Source organism: Calonectris borealis, chromosome 10, assembly GCF_964195595.1.
Source record: "Calonectris borealis chromosome 10, bCalBor7.hap1.2, whole genome shotgun sequence".
Classification (NCBI taxonomy): Eukaryota; Metazoa; Chordata; class Aves; order Procellariiformes; family Procellariidae; genus Calonectris; species Calonectris borealis.
This window is the reverse complement of record NC_134321.1, coordinates 18,853,883-18,869,155: the sequence shown is the minus strand read 5'-3', so window position 1 is coordinate 18,869,155 and position 15,273 is coordinate 18,853,883. Positions and strand designations below refer to the sequence as shown.

General features: G+C 60.2%; 1 protein-coding gene across 2 annotated transcripts in view; it reads left to right on the top strand.

Annotated features, from left to right (window-relative positions):
- The window catches only part of CACNA2D2 (calcium voltage-gated channel auxiliary subunit alpha2delta 2), a 227,615-nt gene that overhangs the window by 181,917 nt on the left and 30,425 nt on the right, over window positions 1-15,273 (top strand). For both annotated transcript variants that reach the window (XM_075159250.1, XM_075159249.1), the window contains exons 4-5: window positions 222-281; window positions 11,278-11,322. In XM_075159250.1, coding sequence (XP_075015351.1) covers window positions 222-281; window positions 11,278-11,322 — 105 coding nt within the window. The remainder of the gene's footprint in view (window positions 1-221; window positions 282-11,277; window positions 11,323-15,273) is intronic.

Below are 15,273 nucleotides of genomic sequence, written 5' to 3'. Positions count from 1 at the left end.
CCGGCTCCCCATGCCCGGGACGTCCTTCTCCAGGCATTGCTGGCCAATGATCCCTCCTGCTGCACTGCTGCCTGCGCGGCGGAGGGGTGGCAGGGTCCTGGGGGATCCCCCCGACAGAGGGGTGGCGGGTGCTGGGGCAGCACCCGTGATGCCCATGACGTGGGCAATGCCCGGTTCCTCTCGCTTTCCCCAGGCTCACTTCTCTCCCGCTTGCTTTGCAGAGACTTGCCAACGCGGCGGAGAAGTTCCAGAAGGCTCACCACTGGCAGGACAACATCCGGGTAAGGCTCCGCGCGCGCCCCGGCCACTCCCACCCCCTTCCCTCCTGGACACTGAGCTCCATGGAGGCACCGGCTTCAGGGGTGACTCCTGGGGTAGGAATCAGCTCCTCGTCCCATCCCTGCTCCCATCCCTCGGCTTTTCCTTCCCTCCTTGCCTGTTCTCAGCTCCCTCGCGTGTTACCGCTGGCTGTGCCGTGCTGCTCGGCACGCAGGCGGCCCCGGCGCCGCCGCCTGCCAGCACTAACGAGAGCAAATGAAGCGATTTTGAGTTCATTTTCAGCCTCGCCTCTGCCTGCACAGGCCGTAAGGAGAAGGCAGGTGAAGGTCGAGCTGGCAGCTCAACGCTGAGGGTTTGGGGGCCACGGAGACTCCTACCCCCCCGCCACCTCCGGCAGCCGGCGGGTTTGGCGCCGAGCGGGGTCTCGCGCGGGGTGACGGCAGCGGTGGCTCGTCCGTGGCACCTGCCAGCAGTTGTGGCGGGGGCTGTTTCTGGGGAAAGGAGCAATCTGGGCTGGGAGAGGGAAGATGTGGGCTTAATGATTGCATTTGACTTTGTAATTCTGGCGGTGATAGCGCTCAGCGGGAACCTGGAGGATTCTGTCTGGAAATGCTCTCAAATTATAACAATAATACAAAAGGAAGGAAAGACTGTTTTCCTTCCAGTGCAAACGGAGCCTACAATAAAAAATACTCCTGAGCCACCCAGCCCCTTCCTCCGGGTCGGGCCAGATCCTGCCTGGCCCCGGGGAACCCCCTGCGGTCATCGAGGGGACAGCTTGGGGACAGCCCTGCTGCCAGGCCCTTGCTGGTGTGTTTTAGGGGGTATTTCTCTGTCTGCAACCATGATCCGCTCAGGGAGGAGAGGAGATGAGGTCCTGGAGCCACATCCCGTTCACGCAGACCCTCCTGCCATTGGCGATGGTCACCGGGGTTTGATGTGGAGAGGAGGAAGCAGGAGGAGCAGAGGAGAAGGCAAGGTGTCGACCTGCTTGGCTTTCGTTTGCCACGTGGCTGGCGTGGGGTGGATGCTCGTGGCCGGTTCTCGTGCCCCCAGGAGCTGTGTCCCATAGGCACCCGGGGAGGCTGAGCTCGCAGGGTCTTCCCGTCATTAGCAGAAGCAGCTAAGGAGAGGTGAGGAGTCCCCGCCGGCCCTCCCGTCCAGCAGACAGTTGTCATTGGCACCAGCGGTCACCGAGACCTTTCTGCATGAGAGCGATGCTGAATTACTGTCACCTCTTTCCGGGAGGCCGGTGGAGGGGAGCTTCAGAGGATAACGAGGTTTGGTGCGGGCAGCGGCTGATGCCAACGCCGGTGCCTCGCCAGCACCTCGGCTGCGGGCTCAGGGCTCCCGGGGGAGGCTGGGGGCAGCGCCGGGGGAGCCGCGGGCATCTCCCACGGGCTCTCATCTCCATTCCTAGTGCTGGCCTGATCTTGTGCGTCCTGCCGGGTCAGGAGCCCCAGGGCAGCTCATCCCCAAGCAGCACCCAAAGCTTGGCTGTGGGCACCCCAGGGGCATTGTGGTGGCCCCATGCACCCCGCGCTGGGCTGGCACCCAGGGGTGGATGCCCTGTGGCCAGGGCACGGGCAGGGCAGGCAGAGCTGGAGCAAGGTCCCTGCGTTTTGCAGCAGTCCTTGGTGCTTCTGCTCATCCCCTGGGCCGAGCTGCGGGGGGCTCCTGCTGCGGGGCCCCTCCGCTGCCCCAAAGTGCTCGCTCTCCATCCAGAGCCAGCTGCCTTCCGCTGCGACGGGGATAACAGTCGGGATGCAAAACATGCCAGGAAAGGCTGTGGCGCTGGGGAACTCTTGGCTCATTTTGCCATTCACAGCACAAACCTTTCAGAAATTCACTTTCATAGAAAAAATATTTTTAATAGCACTGTTTGCAACCACTTAATCAAGGTAATTAGGAGCGAGTCACCCAGAAACAATGTGCAGCGATGCGTCACCACAGAGCTCGCCGCAGCTTTATCAGGACAGCCCAGACCCGGCTGGGACACTTGATGGACTGGCCCGGCTCTGTGCACAGCATCGGGGTGCTGGGCGTTTGCTCCCCCCCCAGCAGGCAGCCCTGCCAGGCCCTGCCTGCATCAGCCCTGCCTGCATCAGCCCCGGTTCCCGGGCAGAGCAGAGGGATGGAGGGGCTGCGTAAATGGCTCTCGCTGCCGGGGTTGAACCCCCTTTTGCCATCCTTCATCCGTAAAACGGCAGGGCACGGTCAGACCCGCGTGCCCGCACCGGCGACACTGGTGCTGCTGCTGCTGCCCCCGGCTTGTTGCCGGTGCTGGCACGGGCAGCGGGCAGGGAAGGCGGCAGCGCAGCATCCCCAGCTCCTCCTCTCCTCCCTTCCCACCGAGCGGCTTGTTCCTTCTGGCCGCAGCTCTCCCCTCCTCTCCCAGCGTGTCGCGTCCTAACCTCGCGCCGGAGTCGATGACAGATTGCGGCGAGCGCGGTTATTTTTGTGTTTCCATCCGAAGGCGCGCCGGCAGACGCTGAGTGTTTGCGCTGCATTAGTGCTAATGGCAGCCCCATTAAACCTCGCTGCAGATGGGTTGCTATGGAAGTCCGGGGGAAAACGAAACAGGAGCAGGAGCCCGAGCGGCTGGGAGGCTGCTGCCAGCAGTCGCTCACGACTCATCTCTACGGGGAAAGTTTCTTTTTTCTCGCTTTTTTTTTGGTGTTCCCAGCCGCACGCTGGCCACGCTGGCCTTTCTGAAGGGGTTGAGTTCAGCCTCCCACCTCAGGGGGCTTTGCAAAGCGCTTCCCTGTTCCCAAAACACTCCCCCCTGCCCCACGCTGTCCTGCCCCGTCCCCGCTCCTTGTCCTCGCCCACCCTCAGGCCCCCCATGTCTCCCGGCCGTGTCCCCGCGTGTCCCCAGAGCTCCCCTGGACACCGGAGCACTTTCCTTGGCCGAAAGCAGTCTTGGCCCCAAGGTCACCCATGCAGTGGCACCCTGGGCACCCCTCACATTGTCCCTCCAGCTCGTTTCACCCCGGGGCTGGGTGGCAGCTTGGGGTGGCATGGTGGGCAGGGACGGGGGGACGGCGGGGCAGGCTGCGGTGCGGGGCCGTGGTATCACCCTCGGTGCCTTGGAGGGGGGAGAGGCCGTGCCCTTCCCCGCCTGCACAGCGAGGGTCTCTCATGCACCTTCACCCGCCGGCGAAGGCTGGCGGAGCCCCGGCAAGGCGAGAGCTGGGTCCCGTTGCCACGGGGTGGGCTCCCACCACGGGGCACTGCGACCGCCTGGCACTGATCCGTTGTGAGACCACAAAAAGCTCCCAGTTTGCAGTAGCCTGGCCTACCAGTTTTCCCAGTGAAAAGCTTCTGGCCTCCGGGCTTGCATCCAGGGCTGTGCAGCGGGTCCGCCGGGACGGGCTGGCTCCACTCTGTGCAGAGGGTCTGTCCCTCGAGGCGTATCGGGGCCGTCCCCTGCTCTGGATGTCCCCAGCCCCCCGTGCAGACCATCCCCAGCAGCAGGTGGAGGTGCCAGGGCTGCAGCCCACACCGCGGTGCTGTGTACCAGGTTTCCATCCTCTGTTTGCCACCCTGCTCAGAGAGACCTGCAGAAGGTGCCCATACAAACGCTGGAAGGTCGTGCTGAGTTTTTTGCTGCCATCCTTTGTGTCCATCCTCACTGACAAGCTGCCATGCTGCCCGTCGGGCATCCCAGCCGGCTCCATGTTCTCCCAGCTCCTCTCTGCCCGCATGCTCCGCTTTCCTCCAATGCCTTAGGTTCTTTTCCAGACCTTCAGCCCCATCCCAGCACCATCAGCGGGGTCTCGGGTGTTCCGCACCCCCATGGCGCACGGGAGCAGGGGCCGTGCTGACCCGGGGGACGCCATCGAAGGCGCAGGTCTGCACTGCCAGTGGCAAAATGCATCCCAGGGCATCGTCATCACTGCGTGTCCGTCTGCTGGGGCTGCCGGCGCTATTTGTCCCTTTAAGGGACACTCCGACGCCGCAGAGAGCCATCCCCACATTTATGTGCGCTTGGCAGGATTATATAAATTGCCTTTAAAAGTTGACTTCTTTATAAGCCATTTTCTGCTTCATAAAATGTTTATTACTGTTGTTTTTCTCCCAGTTCTTCTTCCTCGCTGCATTTTCCATCGCTACACTGGGAAGCTCCCCTCTTCCTCCGCCTGCTGCTCCCTTGCCTCCCGCCCCTCCCCACCTCTGGGGTGCTGGAAAGGGACGTTTGAAGGGTCAGAGCCCTTTCTCCTTGGAAAAAAACAACAGCTATACATTGAGCTGCGGGTGTAAGAGCTGCTGGGGATAGGGTTTAACTGCCGGGCACAGCACGGGTGGGTTTGGAGTGCGGTGGCGTGCGCGGAGGCGGCAGAGGGAGCGCGGGCAGCCCCACGCCGCTGCCCGCGGCGTGGGTCTGCCCGCGCTCCCTCTGCCGCTGCCCCCGTCCATAACCCCCGCCTGCAAACACGCAAGCAAATAACAAAGCCCAGATAATTTCAAGCTCCATTAGAAACAAAACTCCAGGGAAAACGGGATCGCTGCTTGGCAAATGGGGAAGGACAGGAGGAATAACACCGATTTCGCTCCCGGCTGCTGAAGAAGGGTGAGGGATAAAGCGGGGGGATGTGGTGGCAGGACTGGGTGCCCCTCCGTAGCCGTACAGCTCTGGATGCGGCATCCCTCCGGGTGCAGGGCCCCGCTGACCGGCTGCTCCATCCGGCATCGCCACGGCGCGCCTGGCGCGTGTCTGCGGTGGGAGCGGCGGCTGTGCCACGCCGCGCATGGGCGCCGGCGGCTGTTCCGGTGGGTTTGCCGCAGCGATGCAGGCAGGGCTTTGTGTTCAAAGCGGCGTTAGAAGGGTGAACGCCAGCTCCTTATCCCCCTTTCATTTTTCTCCTCCTTTAATTACAGATCCTACTTATCGGCCGAGAACAGAAAGATCGTCGCCGTGACCTTGCACTTGCCCTTGTAGAAGGTTTACCTAAAAAGTTAGAAAATAAAATCAAATACTCTAATTTGCAGTCGTCTTGCCATTTCAAACCCAGTTTTCATTACAGCACAGAAAGTGCATTGAAGCTGTGTTTATAACCCCCTTTTAGATAACAAATCACATTTTCTTTTGGCTGGCGAGTGTGTAGAATTGATATTTTTTTTTTCAGTTTAATGGGTTTGTGTGTTCAGGAATGATCTCCATCAACTGAGAGTCTTTATTGTGTTTGATATAATGTCAGCTTTCATTACGCTTGGAGAATTACTGTGTTAAAGCACCAACCTTGCTGTAGAGCTGTTCTGGCCGAAAAGCAGAACAAGAAAATCATTCACAAAAACCCCGTGTCAGTGCCGTTCCCTCTTAAAAGCCAAGGATGGGGCTAGAGGGGGCTCCCCTCGCCCCCCGCTCTGCAGGATGGCTGGGCCACCCATGGTGGTCCATGGGTGTGATGGTTTGGTGCGGGGGCTGCTGGCTTTCCTCCTGGTGCTGCCGTCCCATCCCGTCCCATCCCGTCCCATCCCATCCCCTCCCATCCCATCCCCTCCCATCCCCTCCCATCCCCTCCCATCCCATCCCATCCCATCCCATCCCATCCCGTCCCATCCGTCCCTGGCAGGGCAGGGGGTCCCCAGCACCCACCAGCTCTGCACGGGTGCTGGCATCCCCGTGGTACCCGGGTGCAGCGGAGAGGAGAGATGGCTGCATCTCGTTCGAGGCAGACTCGAAGGAGCGGGAGTGGATGGGAGATGCCATGTAAAGAATAGCTGGCGAGACGTGATCAGATAAAACATCTTCTCGGGGAGATGAAAAAACTGTTGACGGGTCACTTAAATATTTCTCCAGCTCTGTCAGAGAGGCAGAGGGAGGAAATTGCTTTTAAAAAAAAAAAAGACGCGAAGGCAGATGATGATGACTGTTTCCACCTGTCCTCGGTAACGCGTACGGCCTCTGCTGCCGGATAGGACGGAAGGGACTCGCGTGGCGAGGGCTGCGGGAAGGCACGGTGCCCACCAGACTGGTCCTGGGGCCACCCGACAGCCCAGGGTGGCTGGGGCTAACCGGGAATATTTTCCTCTTCCTGGGGACTGGGGAAGGATTCGTCATGACGCGTATGGACAAGGAGAGCTCTAGCCCAGTGGAAATAAAAGGTTCAGCCCCCACCAGCCGCTGCCAGTGTTTTTTGTGATGCCCAGAGCCAGGCGTGGCTGTGATGGCAGGTAGGAATTTCTCCCAGGAATTCATCCGGTCCCTTTGGGAAGCCCGTTCCTGGCTGTGGCCCTCACACCGCCCCGTGGCAGGAGAAACACCTTCTTTGCCTTGTTACCCTCCGAGAAGGCTGCTCTGCCTCTGGCAGGACTGGGAGGCCTTGGGGTGAGCCCTCACCCTGCTGGGACCTCCAAGCTGGCCGGCACGGACCCCTCCCCAGGCACGGCCATCGGCCAGTTCCATCCCGCTCCTCCTGACGCGGGCGGGCTTGGCAGGGGCAATGCCATGGTGGGACAGTGCCGCAGACGCGAAGCTGCGGGTGCTGCAGGCGCGGTGGGAGCTGCGTGACACGCTGCAGGCTATCTTCCACACGAAAGGTGCGACTGTAAGCAAAATCTGTTGCTATTTCTATGTGCTGAACGGTTCGGGGACACGAAGAACTCCCTAAATATTCGCTGCCCATTGTAAGTGCTGATGGCAGAGGAAAGAGCAGAGCCGCCGGCGCTGTGTGGACACGCCGGCTCCCGTTTGCTGTCCCCACCCGCTGAATTGCCCAGGCACAGATCCCGGTCAGCTGGCTCGTCCCATCGGCACGCCGTGGGCTGGGACGCTGGCCCTGCCACCGGCCCTGGGAAACGGGCAGGTGCCAGCTTGGGAGCCAGTTGTCTTCCCCACCGCCCTGCGAGTTCCTCCTAACTGCCTGGAAGGCAAACTGCTGCGGGATTTGGCTCTTCCAGAGCCAATTAAATCATGAAAGAGATTTCCTGACCGCAGCGGTCACCCGTGCCGCTCGGAGAAATGAAACCCTCAGCTGGAGGGCTGAGATGGACCAAAACCAATGCGGCGCAGCGGGAGCTACCTGCAAAATCTCCCCGAGGAGCTGCAGCGTCCCTAGGGCCTGCGATCAGCAGGGTGACCCTTAGGAGATGGCAGCGAGTGATCCTGCGGAGAACAACAGATCCGCAGAAGGATTAGCCAGCTGGGGTGATCTTATAGAAAAGCTGTAGGGGGAGAGCGAGCCGTGGCCCCTCTGCTGCGTCCCTGCCGGCTGCATGCTCCGGCTGGACAGGCTGGAGCAAGGAGCTGATGTGCCACCGGCAGCTCCTTCTGAGGTGTTTTCGGGGTGTTTTTGGCAGCTGCGTGCGTGACGTGGTTTGATTGCCACCTCGTTAGACTGCTGACTTGGAGGTTTGGGCCAGCACCCCTCCATCCTGACATCGCCGGGCTGCAGCGAGGTAGCAGAGCGCCGACCTTTCTGATGTTATTTTTAGTTGCTGTAATTGTTTTAGGCGTAAAAAAACCTATGTGACTGCTCTTGGAGAAGGCTGTGCAGGGGGTGGGGAGGAGGAGTGCCCCTCACCACCGACCTGAGACCCTCCGTACCCCTCCTTGTCGTGGGCTTTGGTTCAAACCTGGGCTGCTGGCGCGTGGCCAGGGAGCGCCCGTGCCGAAGCAGGGTCCTCCGCTGAGCTGGCAGGGCTCCAGCGCGCAGCTCTGCAGGAGCTCACAGCCTGGTTTCCTTAATTAGCGTTTTGCTTGGCATTTTGGTGTAAAATCGGTGAAGAACTGGAGCTTGGGGCTGTTATGGAGGGCTGAAGGGGGACAAGCAGGACACAGGGTCCCTGGGGAGACTCTGGCATGCGGTATTCCTGGAGCCCCATCCAGGAGGTCCCGCCTGGGTCAAGCCCTGGCCGGGGGCTGCCCGGTGACACCGAACCGCAAGGGTTTGGTGCAGGCACGGTGGTTACTCGGTGGCTTTGCCGGAAAAACCTGGGCGATGGCTTCAGCGGCATTTGCAGATTAACCTGCGATTGCACTTAACTCCCAAAGCCATTTCCCCGTAACTTGCACTGAGGGTTTAGGAGACTGAAATAACCCCGTGCTCATCCGCTAGCGACGCGGCACTTGCAGTGCCATTACGCAGATGCCGCTTGGCAATTACCGTCTGAGAAAATGGGCAGCGGTTGACACAGCATCGAGGAGCAGCTTACCCAGCGTCCGCCTCCCCTTCAACGCGAACCGGCGAGTGCTTTTTGCAGGCTCGTTTGCAAGAGAAGGGGCAATGTTTTGCCCTGAAATCCCTCGACAACTTCACCTCCTTGTTTTCTTTATTGGTATTTATTCTGAAAGGCTCTAGAAATATCAGCGCTATTTACACAGACCGGGTGCTTGGTTTAACGTGGACCGGAGGAGGAGGAAGAGAGGATTACGTGAAGAAGGCAAGCATGGTTTAAAAAGCAAGTATTAGGGAGAGGAAATTGTAGGGCCCCTTGTTGCCTCTCAGGAGACCCCTGGCATCACCCTAGAGGGTCTCCAAGGGCTCTGTCGCTCCTTCCTGGAATAAATTCCCACCGGCTCCATTGGCCTCTGGATGCCAGGGACACGGATGCCCTGCCAGCTCCCGTGGGCTCCCCCGCACCCCACAAGCCCCGCAGCATCAGCGGGATTGTGGCGAGGAGAGCAGAGCCTGGCATCAGGGCATGTCCTGGGGCCAGGGCTGCGGTGACGCTGGCCGTCCCACATGTGCCATTTCGTGTCTGCAAACCTCAGCGGTGGCGTGAGGGGGGCCGGGATCTCACCCAGCTGCTCCTGGGGTCCGTCAGGGCTTGAAAAAGTGCATGGCAAGGGCTCTGTGATCCCTAGGGAAACCGGTGGGAGAGATGTCCTTCCAGGAGGTCTGCGCCCTGTGCCGTGCCGTGCCATGCCCTGGGAGCACTGGAGCGGGTGAAAGCGGGACCAGGGGACCGGCTCTCCTCCCCGAGCATCACCTCGCCACCCTCTCCCCCACCGCGGGAGCGGGGCCACCACGTGTCGGAGGGGATTTGAGCTTTTCGGAGGAGCCAATGGAAGATAAAATGAATAACAAAGCACCTTCTGGATGGCTGTTGTTAGTCACACTCACTTCTGATTAAAGATCATTAAACATGAAATTAGCTCGTTTGTGTTACGGGTCTCCCGGGGGTTCCTTTAATTAGGAAGTGCAGATGGCCGCGGACCCGGGGAGACGGCAGCAGCGGCGAGGGGCAGGGGCGCGCGTGGGGCCGGGAGCGGCGCGGGGAGGGCATCCGAAGAGAAATTAATTTTTTTTTTTTCCCTTTTCTTGTTGTTGTAAACCCCTCAGCATTTCACAACAAATCACAGATAATTAATAAGTACATTCCCTTAATGACTAGGCTTTTTAATAGCAGAAATTGGAAGATGCTGCGTCGATTTTTTTTTCACTTTCCCCTCTCGGTGCTGTCTTATCGCCGTGATTAAAGCCGCAGAGCCTGTGGGAGGGACCGGCCCCTCTGCCCAGGAGGGTGCTGAAACTGCCCTTTGCAATCCCCATCCCGGGGGGACGCCGGCCGTGCAGCCTGCCGGGGTCCCCCTGCCCCCGGTGCCCCCAAGAGAGCAGCATCCCTGCTCCAGGGGCTTTCCCACCTCTCGGTGGTCTTGTGTCCTAACAGCCTGGGGAAGCAGCAGCAAACCGCTCTGGGGAGCAGGTTTGTGGCTAGAGGATAGTGCCGGCGAGGGGCGAGTGACTGCCAGCTCCCACTGGGGCCGGGACGGTGGAGCGGGAGGTGCCAGCTGCCTGGCAGGGACCTGCTGGGTCCTGCTGGTCCCTTTCCCCGGCACGAGCCTGTGACGGGGCTGGGCTGGGTGTCACGGTGCCACCAGCCCCGGCACAAGCCCGTGGCCAGGTTGGGCTGGGTGTCACGGTGCCACCAGCCCCAGCACAAGCCCGTGGCCAGGTTGGGCTGGGTGTCACGGTGCCACCAGCATGAGCCCATGGCTGGGCGTCACGGTGCCACCGGCCCCAGCACAAGCCCGTGGCCAGGTTGGGCTGGGTGTCACGGTGCCACCGGCTCCGGCACAAGGCCGTGGCCGGGCTGGGTGCCGCCGAGGCAGCAGCAGAGCAGGAGCGGGGAGGTCAGGGATGCACTCAGCGCCGTTAAGGTTTGGGCTGGGTTTCTGTTCTGGGCCCAGATCGCTTTCCTTATTAAATAATAACGGCAATAATCATCCCAAAGCGCTGCCTGTGCGTGCGGGGAGGAAGGCTGGTTTGCGCGGCGGCTGCTGACGGCTGTTTGAGTGGCAGACGTGTTAGTGCCGCGACGGCTGCCGGTGCGCCTGCATCGCGCTCGCGTCCCGGCACGCAGAGAAGAGTCTCCAAGTGCCCTTTAATTACCCCCTCTGATGGCACACGAAACGCTGTTGTGACAGCACTGCTGCTCTCCGAATTGCCTCGTTAGGAATTTTACCAGCTGCCTCGCGTCCCGACGCGTGGGGAAGAGGAATCTGAGCAGACCTTTCTGCCTAAATAGGCTCTAAATACCCCAAATTAATGACGTGCGTTTCTCCGCGGAAGCGAGGACGCTCTTCTCCCTGTTTCTGCTGTTTCTGCGGGGAGGGGAGCTCTGCCGGCTGCAGGGCCACCGCCTGCCACACTGCCTGTGCCCACCTCTCCCGTGGCTCCCGATGCTTGTGACGGGACCAGAGCATCCCGGGTGCGGGGACACGGTGCAACCTCGCACCCGGTGGCAGCGCAGAGGCCGCGGTCACGCCGGTGGCACCGTCGCAGGGCTGTTTGGCCGTGGCAGAGGCCGTGCGTGGCCCCGCACTGCTGCGGCTCGGCGGCAGCCATGAGCGGAGGGAAGCGCGGCAGGCGATGGCTGGTCCTCGGAGGGCGGACGAGGGGGACGTGGTGTCCCGACCACGTCCCAGTGACAGCGTGGGGTGGGCAGGGTTCAGTCCCAGGGACGCGGTGGCTGCCAGCAGCATGACAGAGGGACCCCTCTGCCATCCCCGTCCCTGCCCAGCACTAACTCAGCTCTCCCTTTTCTCTGCAGGAGGAAGACATCGAGTACTACGACTCCAAGGCCGACACTGAATACGTGAGTACCGTCCCTGCTGCACCGCCGGCACCGTCACCGGGGGGGGCATGGCACAGCATTCGTTACAGCCGGCGTAACAAGACTCTGCGGTGGGCAGCGAGTGCCCGGTGCGCAGCCGTGTTCCCCCCCAGCTGAGCCGTGGTGGCATCTGTCCGCCGGCGCCGAGCCCGGCAGCAGGCAGGTGGGCAGGTCGCTCCGCTGCCTGCAAAAGTTTCTAAAATTAAAGCTGGCATCTGAAATTCAAATGAGGAGCAAACCTTTAATTAGAGACTGAATCTAATTCTCTGCCCCCCTCCCGGCACAGCCGTCCTGTGATTTCTGGCAATCAGTGCTTTAAATACAGACCCGACAGCTCTGCTCTCCCGGCGCTCCCGAGGGGGCTGGCATTTGCCGGCTCCTCCGCACGGTGACGGTGACGGCACTCAGGTGCCGCGCTGCGGGCGCTGGATGCTCCGCCGGCAATGGCTGCTACCCTGCAGCACCCCGTCTTGCTGGCAGGTGACGGGTCACCCGGCTCCTACGTTGTGCCGTGCCATGGGATCCTTCCGAAATAGGGGCTCGCTGGGTCGGTGATGCTCTTGACATGGGGCCGCTGCGGAGCAAGTGCGTCGCGGTGTCCTGGAGCTGGCCAGGAGCCCCGAGCAGACTCAGGTGGGGGCTTGGGGGCAGCCCCAGCCAGCACCGGTGCCCGGGACCCGTCCTTGCCCCAAGGCAGAGCCGGCAGCAGATGTGCCAGCGGCAGCAGGAGGGGAGGAGCGGCAGCACGTGGTGTTGGCAACAAAGCACTTGCAAACCACACGGCCTCGTCCGAAAATAATGCTCAGGTGACCCCGCGAGCCTTCAGAAGGCCCCGTGCAGAAGGGAGGGGAGGATCCGGGCTTGATGGGGTCCCACCAGCTCGGGCGATGCACCCTGCGCCGAGCTCTGGCTCTGCTCTCACCTCGCCTTGGCGGTGATGGCCCAGAGCAGAGCTGGGGCAGGCTGGAGCAGAGGATGAAGGCCTTCAAAGCAGAAGTGGTGGCTGTCAAACCACCGGTGCCATTGTCCCCAGGCGGTGACAGCAGGAGGGCTCCTTGGCAGGGAAAGCCGGAGCCACAGTCTGGGAGGTGGAAGGGAGAGGTCGGGCAGATGCTGTGACCGAACGGAGGGTGCTCGCTCTCCCGAGCAGGTCTCCCTGCTCACGGTCCTGCTCATTCGGAGCAGGGAACGTCTCCTGTCCCTCCCCAGCCTGGGGGAAGCTGCCAAAGGAGAGAGGGGAGGGTCCTGCTCTCCATGGCCACTCTGGAGAGGATGGAGCTAATGGGCTTAAAATGCATTAAAGCAGATTTTGGATAGAAGCAGAGGAAAAACTCGCTGGCGGGAGGAGATAGCCCGGGGAGCAGGGCAGCTCCCTGCCCGGGGGGCCGAGGAGCAGGACTGATGCATCCTCAGGCTGGGCAGGGCTTTTGCCGTCACTGCCGCGGGGCAGGGGACAGGGGAGCTGGCCGTCCCCATGCCCGGTGTTACCCTGACTGGTCCCGGCTGCCCATACTCAACCGGTGTCGGCAGCGGCAATCTGAGCTGGCATCTCCTGGCTGTTAGCTTTGGGATTAGCCATTTCTGCAGGCAGGACTAGGAAATAGGAGGCATCTCGACCTTGGAGCTGTGCCCACCGAGCCCTCCCGGCACACGGGGCACTGGGGAGAAACCGTGCACCGTGGCGTGGCACAGTGTCCGGGGGACCGTGGGGCTCAGCTCCCCGGAGCCCGGCCCTTCCCCAAGGGAGGTGGCATGTCATCGGGGAGGAACAGCCTTGCAACTCCATCATCAGCCACACCGACTTCCGTCCTCCTCTGGGGAAAAATCAAGGAAAATTGGGGGTGTCCTCTTGCCAAGATTTGTGGGTTCAGCAGGGAGGACGCTTCCCTATCAATGCCATTGCTGCTTCCTGGTGAAATCCCAGCAAATTTAATTCCAGCAAAAATAATGGAGAGAAAAGGTGATGCTGAAATAAAAAAGGAGGGAGATGATACCCGAAGGTCTGAATGGAACTAAATAGCGCTCTTTCCCTCTTTATTTAGCTTCAGTTTTTATATTTAAATTGAGCAGGATCTAGCTGAAATGGAGTTAGTTCTGATGGACAATGCCTATTCAATGTAACTGGGGCTTATTCACAAGCCTTACGCCGGCTTTAACTACGGTGAGAAAGAAATGAGCTTCCTATTCATTTTGCTTGCGCCTCAGCTCCACTATCTTCCTAAACAGATTTTGGATTTCCAAGTGGTTTTTAACAAATGGGAACATCAGAAAATTTTCCTGGGTGTCCCCAAGGCTCTCAAAATGTTTGCAGAAGCAAAGTTTTCACCTCTCCTCGCTAGCAAGGGCTATGGGATTTATCCAGGGAGAAGCGTTCCATCAGCAGACGCTCTCGGTTGGCGAGCACAGGCAGAACAACGCAGAAATGAAGTGGGTTTCCATCTTTAGCACTGTGTTTATGGCAGGGGATGATGCTTAAGTCACAGCTGAGGCCAAAATCCCCTGGGATGTGCCATTCTCTGGCGGAGCTGATGGAGCCATGCCCAGGTCCCGGCTGGAGGACCACGTTACGGGCTTCATTTTCCGCTTCGCATCAGCCGGGAGCTGTTGGTTCCCAGGCTGTAAAGTGGCGGACAAGAGGTTTTGCTGTCGCTGCTCCTCCCATGGATGGAGAGATGTACCCGTGGTGGTGCAGCGTCCATCAGGGCCTGGCATCCACCCCTGGGGACATCCGTGCAAGCCCTGGTCCTTGTCCCCGTCCTCTCTGCAGGACGCAGGGCTGACGCCATGAGGAGAAGTGGGATCGTGTCATTTTGTCCCCCTCCGAACCGAACCGAACCGAACGTCATCGCTTCTCCTCCGTAGGCACGCAGTTTGCAGGTGAAGGAACTGCTCACCCCAAGGTCAGCCCTCCGGCACCCACCCGCCTGCTCGAGGACCCTGGGGAGGGGTGAGAGCAAAGGGGCCGGTGGTGGGAGGCCCTGCACCAGCCTCCGGCGCGGGGCAGGCAGGGGAGAGCGCGGCGCCAGGCCCGGCTGCGGGCAGGGGCTGCCGGCTGCGGGCAGGGGCTGCCGGCTGCGGGCAGGGGCTGCCAGCTGCGGGCAGGGGCTGCCCGCTCGCCGCTCACCCCGCTCGGGAGATGCGGTGAGGAGAGGGAGGAGGGAAGAAAAAGCCCCTGAATGTCAGCAGCAGATGAAGGGTGTTGGAAAATTTAATCTTCCAACTTTCTCAACTAAGGTGACATTTGGATTTCCTCCCGATAAGCTATCAGCCCCAGAAGTTTCTTTCTTTTGCCTTTTTTCTTTTTTTTTTTTTTTTTTCCTTCTCCCTTCTTCTCTCCTCTGGCTGGTAATTTAAAAATAAATGGTCTAGAAAGATCTCTAAACAGTACCTTTGGCAAAGATTAAAAAAAGCGAAGGGGGATAGGGGAGCAGGCTGGCGGGAGAGGCTGATTGTTATTTATAACCTGGGCTGCTATAAAAGCAGGAACGTGGCTAGAGAACACACCGTCTCCCTCCCTGGCATTAAATTGCCACATTTCAGGAAAAGCTGAGATATTTAAGAAGGAGAAAGGCCCTTTTGCATGGGCTCGGAGGTTCTCAGCCATGTGCCTCTGGGGGGGCAGAGGGCAGGACCGCAGCCCCGGGGATGGGCTCAGCCCCTCTGCTCAGCCTCGCCCCGCTTGCCTCGAGAGCTGGCGCAGGCGTTTGTGGTTAAGGGAAAGAAAACTCCGTCTGAATTTGGGGGAAAAAAAAGGGCTTTGACGTTTCCTCAGATACCCCAAATGGAGTGAAGTGCTTTGGATGGTTTCAAAATCTTTCTCTCTCAGAAGGTGAGAGCAGGCTTGCGCAGGGAGAGCGGGACCGCGTGCTGCTCAGATCTGAGAGCTGGCCCTTTCTTGCAAAAAAAGTGGCATTTTCTAGCAACAACAACAAC